This window comes from Exophiala oligosperma (genome assembly GCF_000835515.1).
Source record: "Exophiala oligosperma strain CBS 72588 unplaced genomic scaffold supercont1.7, whole genome shotgun sequence".
Classification (NCBI taxonomy): Eukaryota; Fungi; Ascomycota; class Eurotiomycetes; order Chaetothyriales; family Herpotrichiellaceae; genus Exophiala; species Exophiala oligosperma.
Genome location: NW_015622824.1, coordinates 2,248,949 through 2,266,348, shown reverse-complemented (window position 1 = coordinate 2,266,348; position 17,400 = coordinate 2,248,949). Strand labels below are relative to the sequence as shown.

General features: G+C 50.0%; 4 protein-coding genes across 4 annotated transcripts; 2 read left to right on the top strand and 2 right to left on the bottom strand.

Moving 5' to 3' along the window:
• Window positions 1-6,594: 6,594 nt before the first annotated feature.
• On the top strand, window positions 6,595-10,197 carry PV06_08037 (uncharacterized protein; the record flags this gene model as incomplete). The annotated part of the gene is made up of 1 exon (XM_016409330.1): window positions 6,595-10,197. The coding sequence occupies one exon, from the start codon at window positions 6,595-6,597 to the stop codon at window positions 10,195-10,197; it is 3,603 nt and encodes a 1,200-aa protein (XP_016261084.1).
• A 343-nt stretch (window positions 10,198-10,540) lies between these two features.
• On the bottom strand, window positions 10,541-10,969 carry PV06_08036 (uncharacterized protein; the record flags this gene model as incomplete). The annotated part of the gene is made up of 2 exons (XM_016409329.1): window positions 10,541-10,642; window positions 10,706-10,969. The coding sequence occupies 2 exons, from the start codon at window positions 10,967-10,969 to the stop codon at window positions 10,541-10,543; spliced, it is 366 nt and encodes a 121-aa protein (XP_016261083.1).
• A 1,751-nt stretch (window positions 10,970-12,720) lies between these two features.
• PV06_08035 (uncharacterized protein) lies at window positions 12,721-13,704 on the top strand (the record flags this gene model as incomplete). The annotated part of the gene is made up of 1 exon (XM_016409328.1): window positions 12,721-13,704. One exon carries the CDS (start codon window positions 12,721-12,723, stop codon window positions 13,702-13,704), a length of 984 nt encoding a protein of 327 aa, XP_016261082.1.
• Window positions 13,305-15,894, bottom strand: PV06_08034 (uncharacterized protein). The gene has a single exon (XM_016409327.1). The coding sequence runs from the start codon at window positions 15,593-15,595 to the stop codon at window positions 13,823-13,825; it is 1,773 nt and encodes a 590-aa protein (XP_016261081.1). The 5' UTR covers window positions 15,596-15,894; the 3' UTR covers window positions 13,305-13,822.
• Window positions 15,895-17,400: the final 1,506 nt, after the last annotated feature.

Below are 17,400 nucleotides of genomic sequence, written 5' to 3'. Positions count from 1 at the left end.
GAAGCGGCCATATTCCGGAGAAACTCTCGAGAGCTTGAATAAGTACCTGTCAAGGTGCGCAACCTGATATCAAGTAAAGAAGTGAATGCAGTATAGAAGGTCAGTAGTGCTGCACGACAATAGATACCAGCCATAATTGCAAAGTAGTTGACGGAAATCCCTTCGGCCACCTGATTGAAGTCGGATTGTGTCCCGCGCCAAAAGGTTGAACATTGACCCGGCGAGACGCAGCCGTCGTTCGGTGTGACAGTCGTCGCGGCTCGAGCTTCATTTTGCCACTCCATCAGTCTACTCTCCACCAGCTTAGCGTACGCTAGCAGAGCATCGGAGATACCCTGCTTCCTTAGATTCCGGACTGCAACGCCAACCATGCCAACGTAGGGCATGAGAGACGACCAGGTACCAACCAGGGGATCGACGTTTAGCGCACTCCCATAGATCAGAGAGCGAGTGAGCGAACTTTTCTGAAGCGGACTGTCGGCACCACCTTCGTGATCAACGCTCATATAGATCGCGGGCTCTTCGTGGACGAGGCCCTGATAGTCGCAGACGTATCCGATCAATGACTCCAGCCAACACAGGGCGTTTCGAATGAAGTCGGGCACAGTCCGACCACGTTCTCGATGCATTTTAAGCAATCGTGCTCCAGCCTTGATATGTGGGCGGCCATTCTTGGCGGGATCGAACCATGACTGAGCGAAAAGTTAGCTGAATTTCCACCAAGATTGCAGCAGGATATCAGTATGGCTCTGGGTATGCACGAACCTCAGTAAGTGCAAGCATCACAATGCCCGCCAGCGTAGAAATCTCGAAAGGACGGAAACTCAGCTCTTTCCGCAGATGGCTAATTGCAATGTTTCTGTGCCGCCATGCACAATCATAGAGCGCGAATGTCTGATCCCGGAATTTCAGGTACATGGCAGCTGACGACAAAAGCGTGTGGAACAGTGCTGGGCTGTGCCCGCTATATACACCCATCGTGGTGGTAAAGGGATTAGGACTCTCCTGAGAAACCGTCATGAGCGGAGCCACATCATTCATGTAACAATTGAGCAAGATCTGGTCGAGGAGATCAGGCTCACTTATGCGAAATGAATATGGCTGAAGGATATCGTGTTCGTTGACGGATTGGACTTCAATACCTGCACATAGGCTGTTGGTCCTAGGGTGGTCTGGAAAGCACGAAGCCACGCTGGGGACAAGTTCTGCGCTGGTTTCTGTGGCTGGCGTGCTGATCGAGGCATCACCTGGTTCGTACTGCTCTTGATCAATGTTTTTCGCTAGCATGAAGCTGAATTCACTGTTCGGTAGCCTCGAAGACGGGAACAAACTTCTTTGTAAATGATTCAGTTCATAGCACTTCGGTAAATCCAGCTTCCGGGAGCGTCTGTGGCCTGCCTTCGGATGTTTCTCCTTCTGCGCGTAATCATCCACACCATACTCGATGATCTGAAACCTGGTCGCTCGCCGGTATCTCTTGAAAGCCCCGTAGCCAGAACATTGGATTCGCCGATGCCGACAGCGCGAACACGGAGGCTCACCTCCGTCGCAGCGCGCATGGGACTCTCGGCAGTTGTCGCAGCCTGGTACACAATATGAGGTCAAATTCCACAATGCATCGCTGGCACTACATACATTGTTTGCCACGAGCGCGCCGCGGAGGAAGTTGAACTCGCGGTACTGGCCTGGAGAAATTGCTGTGCATCATACCTCCAATTTCCCTGCTAGCCCGAACATGGACGCAAAGTTTTCATTCGGCGACGGTGGATTGGATCCAAAGACGACACATGTAATCAGTCAGATGAATGAAGTGATAACCACGGAGCAGGATCTGGCCAGACAAGTCAAACCAAGCAGAGCGGGGTAAATCGAACCAGACAAGAACTTGAGCTGGACAGAAGTTGTTCGGCGCGCCTCTGACAAGACCGAGATGTTATCTCTGGCCAATCAAAGCGCCCGGGTTACTACTGCCAATTCGGGCATCTCCACCTGGCAGGTAGTGCATTAGTGCTCCCCTTTGAAAGTATACCCAGAAAGGTCTAGAACTAGGCTGAACTATGGGTGTGGTTTGGCACGAAGTATCTGGGACGGTGACTGACCCATTGAGTATGTCGACCATTTATGCTCTTCATCCGCCATATGTTCCTCGTCCAGCACACGGAGAAGACTACAATCATGTCCAAAACTCGTGACGGCAACCATTACGTCGCCCAGTCGAAGGCGTGGACAACGGGTGTCAACAGCTTGGCCGCAAGCGCCACAGCGACATCGTCCACAAAGACCCTGAAAGAAAGCTACGATGTGATCGTCATTGGCGCCGGCTACGCTGGCCTGGTCGCCGCTCGGGACGTCGCCTTCGCTAAGAAAGATGTTCTGCTCGTGGAAGGCCGCGATCGAATTGGTGGTCGCACCTTCACATATGATTTCTTAGGACATAAAGTCGAGCTCGGTGGCACTTGGGTTCACTGGGCTCAGCCTCATGTCTGGTCAGAGATGTCCCGATATGGTCTCACGGATGGCCTCGCCCAGAGCAAAGCATTCAGTGAACCAGGAGAATTCTCCATCAATTACAACAATGATGAGAATAACACAGCGCTCCTGCGAGACCCACGATCGACAGATGCAGCCATGCAGCGCCTCGTGGCTGCGTATTTTGACGTGGATGGCTTCGGAGGACGGACGATTTTCCCGTTCCCGTTCAAAAAGATGACCAATCTTGAAGCCATCCGAAAATATGATAATCTCTCGACCAAGGGCCGATTACAACAATTAGTCGGCTTTTCGCGGGAAGACATTGCATTGCTTGCGGTAAATCTGACTGCGTTCGGCTCTATCCCGCCCGAGGAGCAGTCTTTCCTCACCACCTTGCACTACTATGCATTGGCAGACTACGATTACGACCGCCTGATGACCATGATGGGCCGGTACAAGATCGCAGAAGGCCAATCCACCTTGGCAGCAAACATCTTTGGGGAGTTCACGGGCGATGCGGTTTTCAACAAAGCCGTGCAATCAGTGGTATCGTCTCCATGCAAGGTCGTTGTGTCACTCAGGTCGGGAGAGAAGATCACAGCAAAACATGTCATATGTACCGTGCCCATCAATTGCCTAAATGACATTACTTTCACCCCTCCCTTGCCACCACCAATGGTGAAGACTCAGCACCGAAATTGGGGTGGTAAGGTCATCGTGCATCTGGACAAGAAGATCCCATCGTGGTGGGGCCTCACCGCTGCGCCGACACCGGTCGACTGTTTGCTCGTTGACAAGCATTCTGAACACGATGGGACATTTGTGGTTGGATTTTCTCCGAGCGACGCCCATCGAACGGGTGGCAAGGTTGTCGAGGACCCCCAGATCTTCACTGATAAGATGCTCAAGCTGTGTGTGCCATCGACTTGGGATGCTCATGTGACCGATCTGATTTGGCATGACTGGAACAGTGATGAGTTTTCAAAGGGACAGTGGGCGGCATGGAGCGCTGGTCAACTCAAGGAGCTCAACTCTCTATTGGCAAGTGCTAATGTCAGTCGAGAGTTGACCCTGGCAAGTGCCGACTGGGCGGATGGCTGGACGGGTTTCATTGACGGAGCAATTGCAGAAGGAAGACGTGCGGCGAGAAGAGCTGTCTTGAAACTTGACTCCCCCAGACTATAATCTCACGCTGCGCGTTTCGGAAGTACGTCCAAAAGTTCTTCGAACGGGTTCTGGAAAAGGCCTCACACCTTTGCTGTGATTTGCTCTTTCTCCGAGGTTTCAAGCGTCCTCCATTCTTCTAATGTGCAGGCCAAAGGGCAGCAGTGATCACAGCATCACCGAAGAGTGCGAGTGTGCATTATGGCCACATGAACGCACGAGACGCTCTAAAAACCTGTAAACTATAATTTTTATGTATTTGTATTGGTCTTTTACTTTCGCCACCATAGACTTCCTCGACACTATATTTAATCGAGTATAGCACTCACGAGCCGGCTGCCATAGCTAAGGATTGATTCCAATTGTTCCAAGAACAGCACCTTGGGACCGACGCTCGTGCCTCGAACAAACACCCGCTGATGCTGTGCTTGTGGGCTCCAGACCATGCCTCAAATATGATTCTGCGATTAAGGGATGTACTGAATGATCAAATAGATATGTGTATATATTACGAAGCGTAGAGAAAGACATCTACATGCCTAAGATGACCAGATGTGCTCTCTCTCTGGGACGCCTATGATTCCAGCATTCAAGGTCACGCCATGCAACGAGTAATATGCAATCACTTGGATCAAAGCTAGGGTCTGATCCCATCCCAGGATGCTGTTTGCGCGCTCCCAGAGTTCTTGTTCCAAAGGGTTCCCACCCTTGACCAGGCGTACCGCGAGCTGGAAAGCCACGCTCTCCTTCTCACTGAGCCCGGAAGGCTCTTCTCCCTCCGTAATCTCCTTCATCTGTGCCTCAGAAAGCAAATTTTTATCCACAATAATCCTCGAATGAGAATAAGTGAGATATCCGCCAACAACACCGGTGTAGTGACCTTGTACGGCCATAGTTGCGACTTCAGTGGGCCCTGGCTCGAGTGCGGGAAGGCTTAAAACCTCAAAATTGAGACGCATTGTATGTGATGAATATTGGGGAGTGTACATCATAATAGACAAAGGACCGAGCAGCTCTCCGTTGTTACCGATTAGCGTAAGCCTTTGCCACAAAGCTATTAGCTGCGTCTTGCTTGTCAATGTCGGGACCAGAATTGTACGTACGTTGAGCCCATGCCATCTCGGATTTTGCCCATCATTTCATCGTAGAACACCTGCTGCTCTTGAGTAAGCTGCTGGGGAGGAATTGCGGGATACCGTGGTCCAGACATGGCGAACAAGGTTATGGTCAAAAGTGGACGGTCGGATGAACATAGAGCGCACGCCTTGAGACATTGAAGAATTGACCAGAGGCCTGGAAGAAATGTTTTTTAAAGACTCGTTTTTGGCCAACTCAATCGCCCCCCCTCAACGCCATTACGGAGTGAGTACTATTGCAACCACTGTGGTACGCAAACGTTTCTGGGCCAATCACATACCCTTTGGTCAGGTTCTGACTGGACGAATCAGAAGGTACGAGCTGGAATGTGCTCTTTTGGGAATGACAGTACGAAACTTTGTTTTCTGATCCAGGACAGGAAAAGCCTGAAAGCTCAGTGGACATAGATGCCACCCTCACACCGATAAGTATCTACCCGACATGTCCGCGAGCGGGAAAGGGAGCTGCGGAGGTGGAGGCGCTGGGGATGGACGTGGGTAGTCTCTAGGCTCTTGACGAGCTCTACCGTCCTTTCAAGACCATTGGTAGTACGTTGTCGGTAACACAGTTCCCAGTTAGGTACACCTTGCTTCAACTGTTTCGTCTAGCCAATGGCAAATAGCTACTAGCGGAGGAGTGAGCAACCATTTTGGGCCAGTGTTTTGTACCTGGACAGGCTATGGTCTGCCTCTGTCTGCTACAGGCCTAAAATATCACCTCAAAGACGGCTCCGTCGTGAAGCCAGGGCCGATTTATGTCACCATTTCGTATTGAAACGCTCTGTCACGGATCTATGCTGTCAATATTCTATTTCAAATGAGCTTGCCTCGGACCACGTGAAAATGTATCGGCAGAAATCAGCAGAAAGATCAAAAGTTCCTCGGATTTGAAGACATGCTTGACCGCTTCAAGAGGATTGTGCAGTGATGGGGAACTGATTATGTCAGCTGGGGAGCTATTGGGTCATGCTGCCAGTTATAGTTTTGCTGCAACAACACGACCGCCATATCGCTGCGCTTAATGTGATACCATTGTACTTGTACAAGAATTCGCAAGGCTATGACAAGCTGCGGGACCGTGATCAACCCATTGGATCATCAGCAAGGGTTGTCAGCAAAAGCTTGATTCTACAAAGCCCTTCGCATGCCTTACCTACAAGTGTGCATTAAGGAAGCGATGCGACTACAGACGGCTGTTGTCTTTCTGCTGGAGCGCATTGTGCCAACTGTAGGAGTGGTCATCGGAAAAGCCACAACCCGGGGGGTACTTGTATTGGAGTGAATTCGTGGGTTGTATTCAAAATTCAGCCTGTATACGGAGATGATGCGGAGAACTTTTGACCAGAGAGATGGACATGCGCTTCGTTGTTGAGGTCTGTTAATTGTGGCTGAGCAATTTGCTTGACATGGTGCTAGACAAACTTTGAACCAGATCTCCCCCACCACGAATTAACAGGTCAAGGCTGATCATGTAACGTTTGCGATACGCGATATCGGCCCAAGCTCCCAGAAGAAAAGCTTGTCTCAAACACTGTGGTGTTGCTCCTATCGCGCTTCGTTTATTTTTAGATATTTGCACTTCTTTACTGGTTACAGTCACTCCCTATTTCACTTTCTGAGAAAAAACGCGACGCGACGTATGGAGTATGCACTACGGAGTAGTCTCTCTGAATTCTGCGCTTGACTTTTCCCTTCGTCCTTTGCAAAATTAATATCCTGAACTCGACCACCAATGGTTCAGTTGCTGAGCTTCATTCCTATCATTGTTAACAGTTAAAATGTTCGGATAATGAGGAGATCATGCTGCCCCCCGATGAAAGACATGGGTGGTAACGATTTTTCTCCAGGCGCTCATCTAGGTTACTCAAATCTTCCCAGTCGGACCCTAAAGACATCTACTCAACTGAACACACGTTGGAATCCATTGTTTCTCCGACGTTGGGTTCTTGTTGCCTTCGCCATCTTCTTTGCTGCTGTTATTGCCGCTCTTCAAATTCTGTACAGTGTGTCTAGTCAGAATGATGGGGTTGCCACAAGCGACAGCAACAAACACTACTTGTGGACATACGGGCCGACGGCAGTCTTCGTCTTGACCACAGTCCTTTGGCGACAGGTTGACTATGCTGCCAAATCGATTCAGCCATGGGCAGAAATGGCCCAAAAGCCTCAGCCAGCCCAAAACAGCTTACTGCTCGACTACGTCACCCCCTTCCAGGTTGTGGCGCTCTGGAAATCGTTGTGCCGGCGACATTTCACCGTGTCGTGTACCATCGTGGTCTTCTTTCTCCTCAAGGTGGCGACAATTCTATCAACCGGTATCTTCAGTCTGTCGTCCGTACAGCGCGATGACGTCGCGGTTACTATGAGGCTGAACAACACGTTCGATGGCTTAACCTTCAACCACGGGGCGTCTGTGGACTCACGAGCAGCGTATATTGTCTACGGAAATCAACAATATAATGTTAGCCTGCCGGCCGGTACCACGACGTCTTTTGCGGCGCAAAGCTTTACCCCTTCGACTGGACTCGTCAACGGCAGCTTGTCGTACACCGCTTTGGTTGACGTTTTCAGTGCCAGCCTCCAAGATTGCCAATCCGGCACAATCGCCTACAACATCTCATTTGACAGGACCCAACAAACACCCATTTCCTCCTACTACAACAGCACCATTTCCCTTCCCGGGTGCGAAGTCACCAACGCAAAACTCAATGCGCCGAACTGGTACTACATGCAAAATCAAACCACTCACAATTTTGGTTATCGAGGGTCTCTGCAAAATGTATCATGTTCCAATCTCCCTGAAAACGACCCTACACGGAGCCGATACATGATCTCTGTGGCGTACTCGGAAGGATTCTCGCAGAATAATTTCACCATGTTGAACTCGTCGAATGTCGTTTGCCTCCCGTCTTACTCGATTCAAAAGGCAGTAGTGACGCTGGACACCTCCGGGAACGTCGAGGCCGTCAATCTGACTGGAGATGGCCACCTCCTTCCCGACGTGACAGTAGATGACATTGCTCGCGGGGTCTTGAGCACATTGGAGCAAGCTAGCTCGATTATGGAAGGTTTTTCCAGCACCATAGCCCTAGATACATTTCTCACTCTGATGCGGGATGCGACACCGGATTTTGACACGCAACAGCTCCTCGACCCAGACTACCTGAACCGGACTGGCAGCACCGTATTCGGATTTGTGGCGGCGCAATTAGCAAACATATATTTGCTGGCTCCGAGTGCGACCGCTTCCGACACAGAGGTCCGAGGGACCCTCAGCCGAAATGTGAACAGACTGTTCGCTTCCAACAACCCCATCAGAGGGATGCAGGGTGTCATGGCCGCCATACTTCTGCTAGCCCTGATTATACTCTTCATTTCTCCAAGAGGGGTGGTCCCGAGGTCAGTGGATTCCATCGCAGCGATTGCGGCCATCCTTTCCCGGAGTCCAGCTCTCGAACACCGACTACGTGGCACAGGACATATGGGCCTTGGAGAGATCGAGACCATTCTTGACCCCTGCAGGTTCATGACCTCGATGCGACGCCACGGAGACTCACGAGTTTTCGAGATACAAGTGCTCTCGCCCGATGGGTCTGAGGTGCACACCGTGTCCAGAAAAGACGGTGTCCTCGGTTCGGTCAATTGGACTCGACCGTTTGTGCTGCGCAGATTAGCCATCGCCTTTACCATATTTGCGTCCATAGCCGTCATCATCACCCTAGAAGTGTTACTGTCAGTGTCGCAGAGGAATCACGGGCTTGGAACCGTTCAAAGGCTGGATGCGGCAATGAGATACAGCTGGCTTTATGTACCTGTCATGGTGTTTTTGTTTTTGGGGACCCTATTCAATCTCATGGACTTTGAGATCGAGTTTTCCGAGTCATATCATGCTCTCACGAAAGGTGACTGCAACGCCGGTTCAAGCATGTTTTGGAATCCTCTCCGACACATCTCGTTGTATGCGACATGGAATGGCCTCAAACATAGCCGGTTTGCACTGACGGCAGCATCATCATCGGCGGTCCTGGCCCCGTTTTTGACAGTCGTTGTCGCAGGATTGTTCTCGACCAATGCAACGGACTATGGCACGTCTATCAATGCCACGGCGCTCAACTGGTTCAACACAACCCCTTACCAAAGCCCCTCTACTAACATTCCGGCGCTGATTATCGAAGGTAACATGTCGTATCCTCAATGGACGTACAGTGAGCTAGCGTTTCCCCAAGTCCAGCTTGACGATCAGAAAGTGATCAGTACGCCGGAGAATGGGGGATCATTATCCATCGAGTTGCCCGCGCTTAGGGGCGCTGTGAGCTGCGACGTGGTTCCCGACAGCCGCATCCTACAGACCCAGATACAGGGTAACTATCTCGCGAGTAATATCTCCACCCCAGACGGCTGTGGAAACATGGGCTGGATTGATCAACCGGAACTTTTCTTGACCAACAACATCCAGATTCCAGTCAATTCATCTGGGTACTTTGGCCAAACTCTGACGCTGGGTAATCCTTCATGCCCGTCACTGGCCTTGTACTTCGGCCACGTGAATAGCGGCGAGGTGGACCACTTTGCGGCGGTATTGTGCAGCATGTCCTTGGACCGTGTGCAGGCAAACGTAACACTAGATCTTCCAGGTCTGTCTATTTCGACGGACCCTACCGTTGGACCGGACTCCGCCGTACACTTTTCCAGCTGGTACATGACGTGGCCCACTCTCCAGATACTGAATGTCACTTCTACGACGGATGAATTGGACACAACATTTACAGCCATGGTATATGGTCGTGATGGAGTTCCGACGCACGAACTCTTGAACAACGACAAACTGATCGACACGTATACCCATTTCTACCGGCAATACACCGCCCAATTGGCCAGCATCTACCTCCGATCAGACTTTTCCACCCTGTCTGACAACGCGACAGAAACCGTCGACAACCCTCTCTCGGCAACCTATGTCAACCCCAATCACTACCGACTGATGCAGTCGAACATATCCACACAGATTCTAGTCGGCGTAGTTTCGGCTCTTCTCGCCTGTGCACTCATAATCCTCCTTACCATTGACATGCGAAACGTCCTGCCGAAACCTATGGGAAGTGTGGCCGCGGTAGCCAGTCTACTGGCGGGCAGTCGAATTGTCGACCCGGATTCCGGATTGATCCCCGAGGGAGCCGAGTTTTGGAGCGACGAGCAGTGGCAAAAGAATGGTATCTGGCAAGGGGAGATGTTCCGGATGGGCTGGTGGGACAAGTTCCAACAACCGTGCAAGACGTGGCACGGTCAGCTAGATGAGAGCGAGCACGCCTACTTGGCCATTAGTGGGAAGGAATCTTCTCCTCTATCCGAAATCAACGGTGGTCAGGTGTTGCCCGAGTCTCATCTCTCATTCCGAATCGATGCTCGTCCGAGAGTTGTGTCGTGATAGAATCCTAGTTTGTGGGGAGTCCAAAATTCCTCACAGCGACAGAGATTGGTGTGTATAGTCACAATCCGAAAGATCGTTCATGATTTGTGCAATTGGGTTTTTGACCCTAACAATATAATCTCACACTTTCACATTAAATATTATACAAATTGCATAAATAGATAACTAGACCGACACTTTCGATTGTTCTGTGGTTTAATTCTTTCCAGGTCTACAAACTGGGGCCAAATTATTAACGTATCTGACGGGGCTCACTCGTACTATGCTCCTTGCTGCGCACTCTGTCGGCTTGAGCCGTGGGTACACCCTTGGCATTCAAGTCAGGATGATATCCGGCCCATCATGCTTTCGCAACTTCTGCATTACTGATAAACTTGTTCTTCGCTGCATCGGCTCGTTTGTGGACGGTGATCACAACAGCGCCACCAAGTCCAGGATTGTGCTGCAAAGCCACAGATGTGTTCTCCACAAGCCTGTTGTTTGCTCATCCACGTAGCTGTCACACCAGCTCTGCAAACTGGGCCAAGGCTTGTCTCGCCCAGAGGATGCCCCTTCGAAATGAGGCCACCGGATGAGTTGATGACACAGCTACCACCATAGGTAATGTTGCCGCTCCGCACCATCTCGTGCGGCTTCCCAGGTCCACAGAGCCCAAAGCCATAGATGGTGATGAGCTCATTGGCCAGAAATAATTGTGCATTTCGTGCACAGCGATGTCGTTGGGAGAGACACCGGCTTCCTCGAAGGCCGCTAAAGCGGCCTTCACCATCGTATCGCATTGTCTGGAGGCAACGCCACGGCACTTTCTACTATTCTTGGGAATAAATCCTGATATTATTGCTGCAGGTGTATTTAGGTTGAAACAAGGGTTTGCAGACTCCATCAGGGTTGTCTATGTAATTGCCACTTCGTTTGGTGCTTTGGCATGCTTTGCTTGCTTTTTCGTCAGAGGCTTCCGCGAGCTGATAGCCATTAGACGCTCGTTTACCTGACCGGCGCAAGTGTAAAGTCTCCTTGATGAAGAAAATTTGATTGAGAACGCCCTGAACGCTTCCCGACTTTGGAAGGACCTCTTTTCTTCTGCACTTTAAGTGTTGAGTGGTAGATATTCTCACGATGCGAAGTGATGTAGACCTTTCTCAGGCCTGTGGCTACTTTACCGAAAAAACACTTTTGTCAACGTCTGCCAAGCATGAAAAAACGGTGAATATAGACTGATGATTTGGGATCCGGAAAACGAAGAGGACAGCGCGGTTCGAGTCAGGCCCTCCGTTTAAAGCACTCGAAAGTGGGAGTTTCGGTGCAATTAAGAGCTCGAGCACCGCTAAAGCCATTGGGACATGACAAGAGGACGAGCTATTTAGTTTCGATCGAATCTGGGAATTGGTAAGAATCTGGTGAAGTCTGATTTGCTTAGTTGGCGCTCTTTCTCACTCTTACGATACATGCCGATCTAGTTATTTGAACTATAGAGTTGGGCCTTGTCAGCTATGTCGACATTAAGTATAAGTTGCGGACAAGCGGCCGCAAGGACATAGACTAGGGAAAGAGAACACATTGGATCTTTTCTGGCTGTGGAGAACCAGAGTCACTTTCATGCTTAGACTAGACTAGGTTCTGATATTTCACCACCAATGATTGTGCAAAATTGCATTCCATGAAAGGGGGCCGATAAGTACAGCCTGCCGTCGTCTGATGAGAGAAACGCTTGGTTTTATCTACCTTAGAATCGCTGTATCTCACTCATTCCAATATTACGGTATAAAATCAAGCTTATACGGAATATGCGCTCTTGTCTGTAATACCTGTTCCAAGTCTTGTATGAGAAGTCAGTCGGGACTCAACTTACCTCAGCCGATATCATTTCTTCGCGGCAAAGGAGTAGGTGCGCCAGGTCGCGGTATTCCGGCGGCCGCATCTCTTGCGCGTCACGTCTGAGTAGGCACGCTCAGCGTGCAGCATAACCCTCCCCTCGAGCAGTTCGCGGTAGAAGATGACCTTGGGAGGCGCGACCTACCCTGCCAAGATCGTCGAATGACGTTCCTTACGCTCTCTAGCTGCAGTTGCCGGGAGGTGTAGACGAGACCTTGCCTGATCTGCAAGTGGGTGGATGAATGCGTTCTAGTGGCTCTGCCTGGCAGCTTGAAAATCCGCTAGTCTTCGGGAATACTGATAAAAGCTTATCGTGGTTTATGATATTTTCGGCGATAAAAGGTCCAAGTGGATTCACGCATCGATCTATTTTCGGCGATAATGCATCAGCGCCTCAAGTAGTCCGACATCCCTACTCATTCAAAGTGGCCTTAGATGGTTTCGGGACTGGAGGAGTTTTGGAGCGTGATCAAAATGTTCGAGCTCTGAATCTCTTAGGTATAAATAAAGGGAACCAAGGATAGATCGCTATCAAGATTCTTTGCCTGCACGGTATTCCTATCCATTCAGTAACACAGCAAAACAAAAACCACTTCCGATATCGCGTAACTTCAGCTCGTCTAAACTATTCGATATTCAACCCACACTATGCCTGCTCACGGAAACTATACGACCGAAAAGATCCGCTATCCGTCCCACGGCGAGACAATTAGTGCGGTGCTCTTCCGGCCTATGGGAGTCGCTAATCCTCCTGGTATCGTCCTTACCGGACCCTATTCATTCATCAAAGAGCAGGCACCGTACCAGTATGGTTCTCGGTTGGCCGACGAGGGATACGCGGCACTGATTTTTGACCCGCGCACGGTGGGTGAGAGCACGGGAACCCCGCGGCGACTCGAGAACCCGAAAATGAAGAACGAGGATGCTATCGCAGGGCTGGACTACCTCGTCTCGCGCGGCGATGTCGACGTTTCGAGACTGTTCGTGGTCGGCATCTGTCAGGGTGGACCTGAGAGTCTCGATATTGCATCGTACGACGACCGAGTCAAAGCTGCGGCGTCCGTCTCAGGTTATTTCCGCGATCACGAGACAGACATTTACATGATCAGCGTCGGGTGTGTGGCTTGGGAACCGGGCATGGATATTGGATCCCTCAAGATGCCTACGCCGGAACAAGGTGAAGCACTGTTGCGGGCGCGACTCGAACGAGCCCGTAAAGCTCGCGAGCTGTACGATACTACAGGTGAAGTTGTCTACCAACCTCTAGTCGACCCAAAGGCCGCCGATCCAGACACTGGGGCTTTAGCTGGTCTCCCAGGCCCTACGGTATGGGCGTGGTACGGACCCTGGACCTTGAAGGGATTCGAGAACCGTTATGCCGTAATGAGTGATCTCGATCATTTCTCATATACCACCGTCCCGAGCGTAGCGAAGCTCAACAAGCCAGCCTTAATCATCCATGGAGACAACTGTATGAATGCACCCGCAGCCAAGAGACATTTCGAATCCATTCCGGCCACAAACAAAAAACTGATCTGGAACAACGATGTCTCCCACTTTCAGCATTACGACCAGCCTGATGTGGTCGATAGAAATGTGGGCGATATTGCAAATTTTTTTGCTGGTGTTTAAGCCCGTGATATTTACCGTAGCAGAGTCTCGGCTCGCAAATTAGAAGTCTGAATACGACGAAATTGGAAAGTGGTTGTAGTAAGCTGTATCTCTGAAGGCAACTGATATCTTTTCTCTCTTACTGTTGACTGAAGTCGTTCATGCAGCTCCAAAAGCTGTTTACAGGGTAAAGGCCACCGAATTCTGCACTCCCCAATAAAAGGTCGGGGGCCTGGTAGGCTTCCTGTATATGTGGTCCGTATATATTTTGATAGAATAGATCATGTATTGGCTGAGGAGGCAATAGAGTGTCAAAGTCAAAGTCGTGAGGATTGACCGCCCCTAATTCCGTTCGCTGGAAAACAGGTAACAATGGTTCGGCATCGATGTTGCCCGCTGTGGGATCTCCGTTCAAACGCGTTCTGGCGTTATAAAGATCCGCTGTCCCAGTATCTGAGCATTCTCCGCCTGTGTTCGTGTTGCTCGAGTGCTGATTAACTTGCTCACCGGATTGATGCAGCTGGGAAAATAGCTTCTTCACAATGCCCTGTGCCGACCGAGCCATGGCGTTATGTTCACCTATCTTGCCAAGCACATCAATGGCCCAGTGCACATCTTGGACCAGGTCCGAGAGAATATCGAGATTTTCATTCGGAAATAGTTTGACAGTGGCCAGTGAAATGACCATCGCGTCAAACAACGGATATACCATATTGAATGAGATGTACTGCTGCGCTTTTGACAAACGAAACAATCGTCTCTGAACGGTGCAGATCTTCAGTGACGCCTTGAGTGCCTCCGTCCGACTTTCAGCCATAGTGAATATGTAAGGGCGATGTAGTGAGAGCAAAACAAAATAAATCCCACTCGTCAATGCCTGGCGTGCCGCTGGTAACCAGTGACAGCTTGTTAATTTGTCAAAGTGTATATCAGGGTCTTCATGGCGACACCAAAGTGGTAGACGGTCCATGTTCTCCATGATGGCGGCATGCGTCTCGCAAACAATATTGTAGTCTTCTATCCTTGCTCCACGGCTCTCAATAGCATGGACTCGTGGAAAATATCGATAAGCCACGTTGTAGCCCACATATATAACACTAAATGGGGTAGGAGGGTCTTTTTCTGTTCTCTTCCTCGGCGGCGTTTCACTCTCTCGTTGTGCGAGGTCTTCAAGAAGATAAGTTGAGTTTCCAGCAGTCATAATTGTGGCAATAGGTCTCCCTAGCACAACAGCCATGTGAATGTCCCAATTGTGTAGCACAAACCAAAGCTTGCGTCTCGTCTCTTTGTCCCACTGGGCATCAATACTTACCGGCGGGCTCAGTGAGATTGATTCCGCATGGAGCCCTATTTCCTGCGCGTCCCGAATAGCGAGCCCGAGAACATGCCAGGCCTCGATGACCTTTCCAGTGTTCTTCAATAAAGATGCACGTAGGATCTCTGCCTGCACAGCCACGACTGTCATTTCGTTTTTGGGTATGCTTTCCAGGGTTGCCAAGCCAGCTTCGGAGAAGTCACCGGCCAGATCGGCGAATGTCATCTCTGAAGCGTATTTCAAAGATTCAAGGCCTGAACAACTTCCATCGGTAATAGGTTGATGTATCAGAGCATGAGCAATAAGCTGAAAAAGAAGGGAAGGGAATGCGAGGATTTCGGTCGGTAGGCCACTCATCGCATTATTATAAGCCGAGTAAGGAATGCGTCTCCAAGCCTCAAGTTGCTGACGGAAAGTGATCTCGTCGATTACGTCGTAGTGCCAATTGATATCTGAGAAAAATTGCCGGACAAGGATGTCGATGTGCTCCTTTGATGGTAGCTGACGGACCAGGGATCGGTATTTGTTGTCCGGAGCTATAAGGTTGCTATTCAAGGAAGGAAGAGGACTCGAAGTGGATAAAGAGGCAACGCCCATCTTTTTGACGAAGCTGAGGGTATTGTGGTCACTGTGAGTGGAATAGCCCAAGATACTGACGAAGTCCTGGTAGTCTTGCCGGCATAACGGATTCGTTTCTATCAGCGACGACGAATGGGTTGACGCCGTTGAAGGTTCAATTCTGCCTTCATCAAAGCCGGGTGTATTTGCACTCGAGACGACGGATTGCAAATGTCTGCTGCCATCTATTTCGTAGCAGCAAAGCACCTATGGCCAGTTCATGAGATCATGGTGGGCACACTGCCAATGGAGCCCTACCGGCTTCGAACGTTTCATACAGTTCTGACAAGGTTGGAGACGGTCACACTATTTTTGAAAATTAGTGCCTTTCAAATTCACATCATCATTGAGCGGTGGGTTAGGCAGATTGTTGCAGAGGAATTCATGAAGTGGCGCTTCAGCTCGATACTGACCTTTTGTTTGCGCCGATGGCACTCCGTGCAGGATCTCAAAGTACGGTGTCTCTTTCGGTAAGATTGACGATCAAGTGTCGCTGCTCCATTTTCCAGTGTGTCCATGAGGCGTAACGTATTGTAGTTCTAAGTACAACTAGTGAGGAATGCAAGTCACAAGCTTAGGGGTCGTGTAGGGATTCAGACGGCGTGGTCGGAAGTGAGTTTAAAATAGTTCCAAGCAAAACTGTGAATCTTGGCATCGGGGAAGGCTCCTCCAAAAGCGGCGGTAATTTCTCTGGAAACAGCTTAGATCAACCGACTGGCATCATACACTGCTCTAAAATTAAGAATCATCGAGGCTTGACAAGGTGTTCAAGAACAGCAACTGGACGTGCTCACATCTTCGCAAAATAGGGCAAGCTGTCTCTGAGCGCTAGGAGGAGCTCAACAATGCGGTCATCCTCTGATCAACAACGAGCCGAATACCCGACATTTATTCTTGCATTCACGAAGCACCAAGCATTACAGTCCAAGTACATGACAAAGAGTTGTACCGTTTGCATATTTAGTGATCTATATCTCTAAGCCATAGAGCCAACATACCTTCACCATTTTAGGAAATTCAAGTTCTTTGCTAGCCCAATAGAAGACACACCGACGGGCGCGGAGATTGTCAGCAAGGTCATTACACAATGTGACTGCGAAGATACGTTGATGACGTCTCGAAAGAAGTGTTCTTGAAAAGCGCTGGCGTGGGGGGCATGGGTACATTTCCATGGTCACGTCGTGTCAGAAGACTATCCTCTCAATCAAGCCTTACTCTTCCATCGTGATGAGACATTAACTGCACGCGAAGTTTTAAAATGGACTTGTCGAGTAAGTGCTCAGTCATACTCCTCATCGGCTGCGGATCAGGAGTTGAGAGGATAGACCCAGAAGACGAGCCGCTTGGCCTTGCGTCCGGCTTACTATTCGCAGGTGCGTCCTTTGTGATTGCTACCATATGGCCCACTCATGACCGGCTGTCGGGTGCGGAGCTTAGTGAGCACTCTTATGGTATTCATCGGGATGAGCCTTTCAAAGTTGTAGAACCTATTAATCTAGCAGGTCGTACTATCAGCAGTAAGCAGAACCCACAAACTCAAAGCGCCGTACTTTTGCGTTGGGTTTGTCTTATATAGACAATGGGCTTCAGATATGGCAAATGGCTTGTTTGACGTTTGCCAATTACATGCTTTTGTACGTATTGAAATAGGAGCCAGGGTTGCTCCGAACATGTCTTCGAAAGGGCGTGATGTAAGTTGATGACCATTCCCTGCATACAGCCGATATTTCCGCCGAGTTCGACCGAACCAATAATAGAATCTTCTCTCTCTCAGCCCGTGGAGG

Excerpts from the sequence above, each read along its gene's own strand:
- PV06_08034 (XM_016409327.1), bottom strand. The coding sequence starts at position 15,595 with ATGGGCGTTGCCTCTTTATCCACTTCGAGTCCTCTTCCTTCCTTGAAT.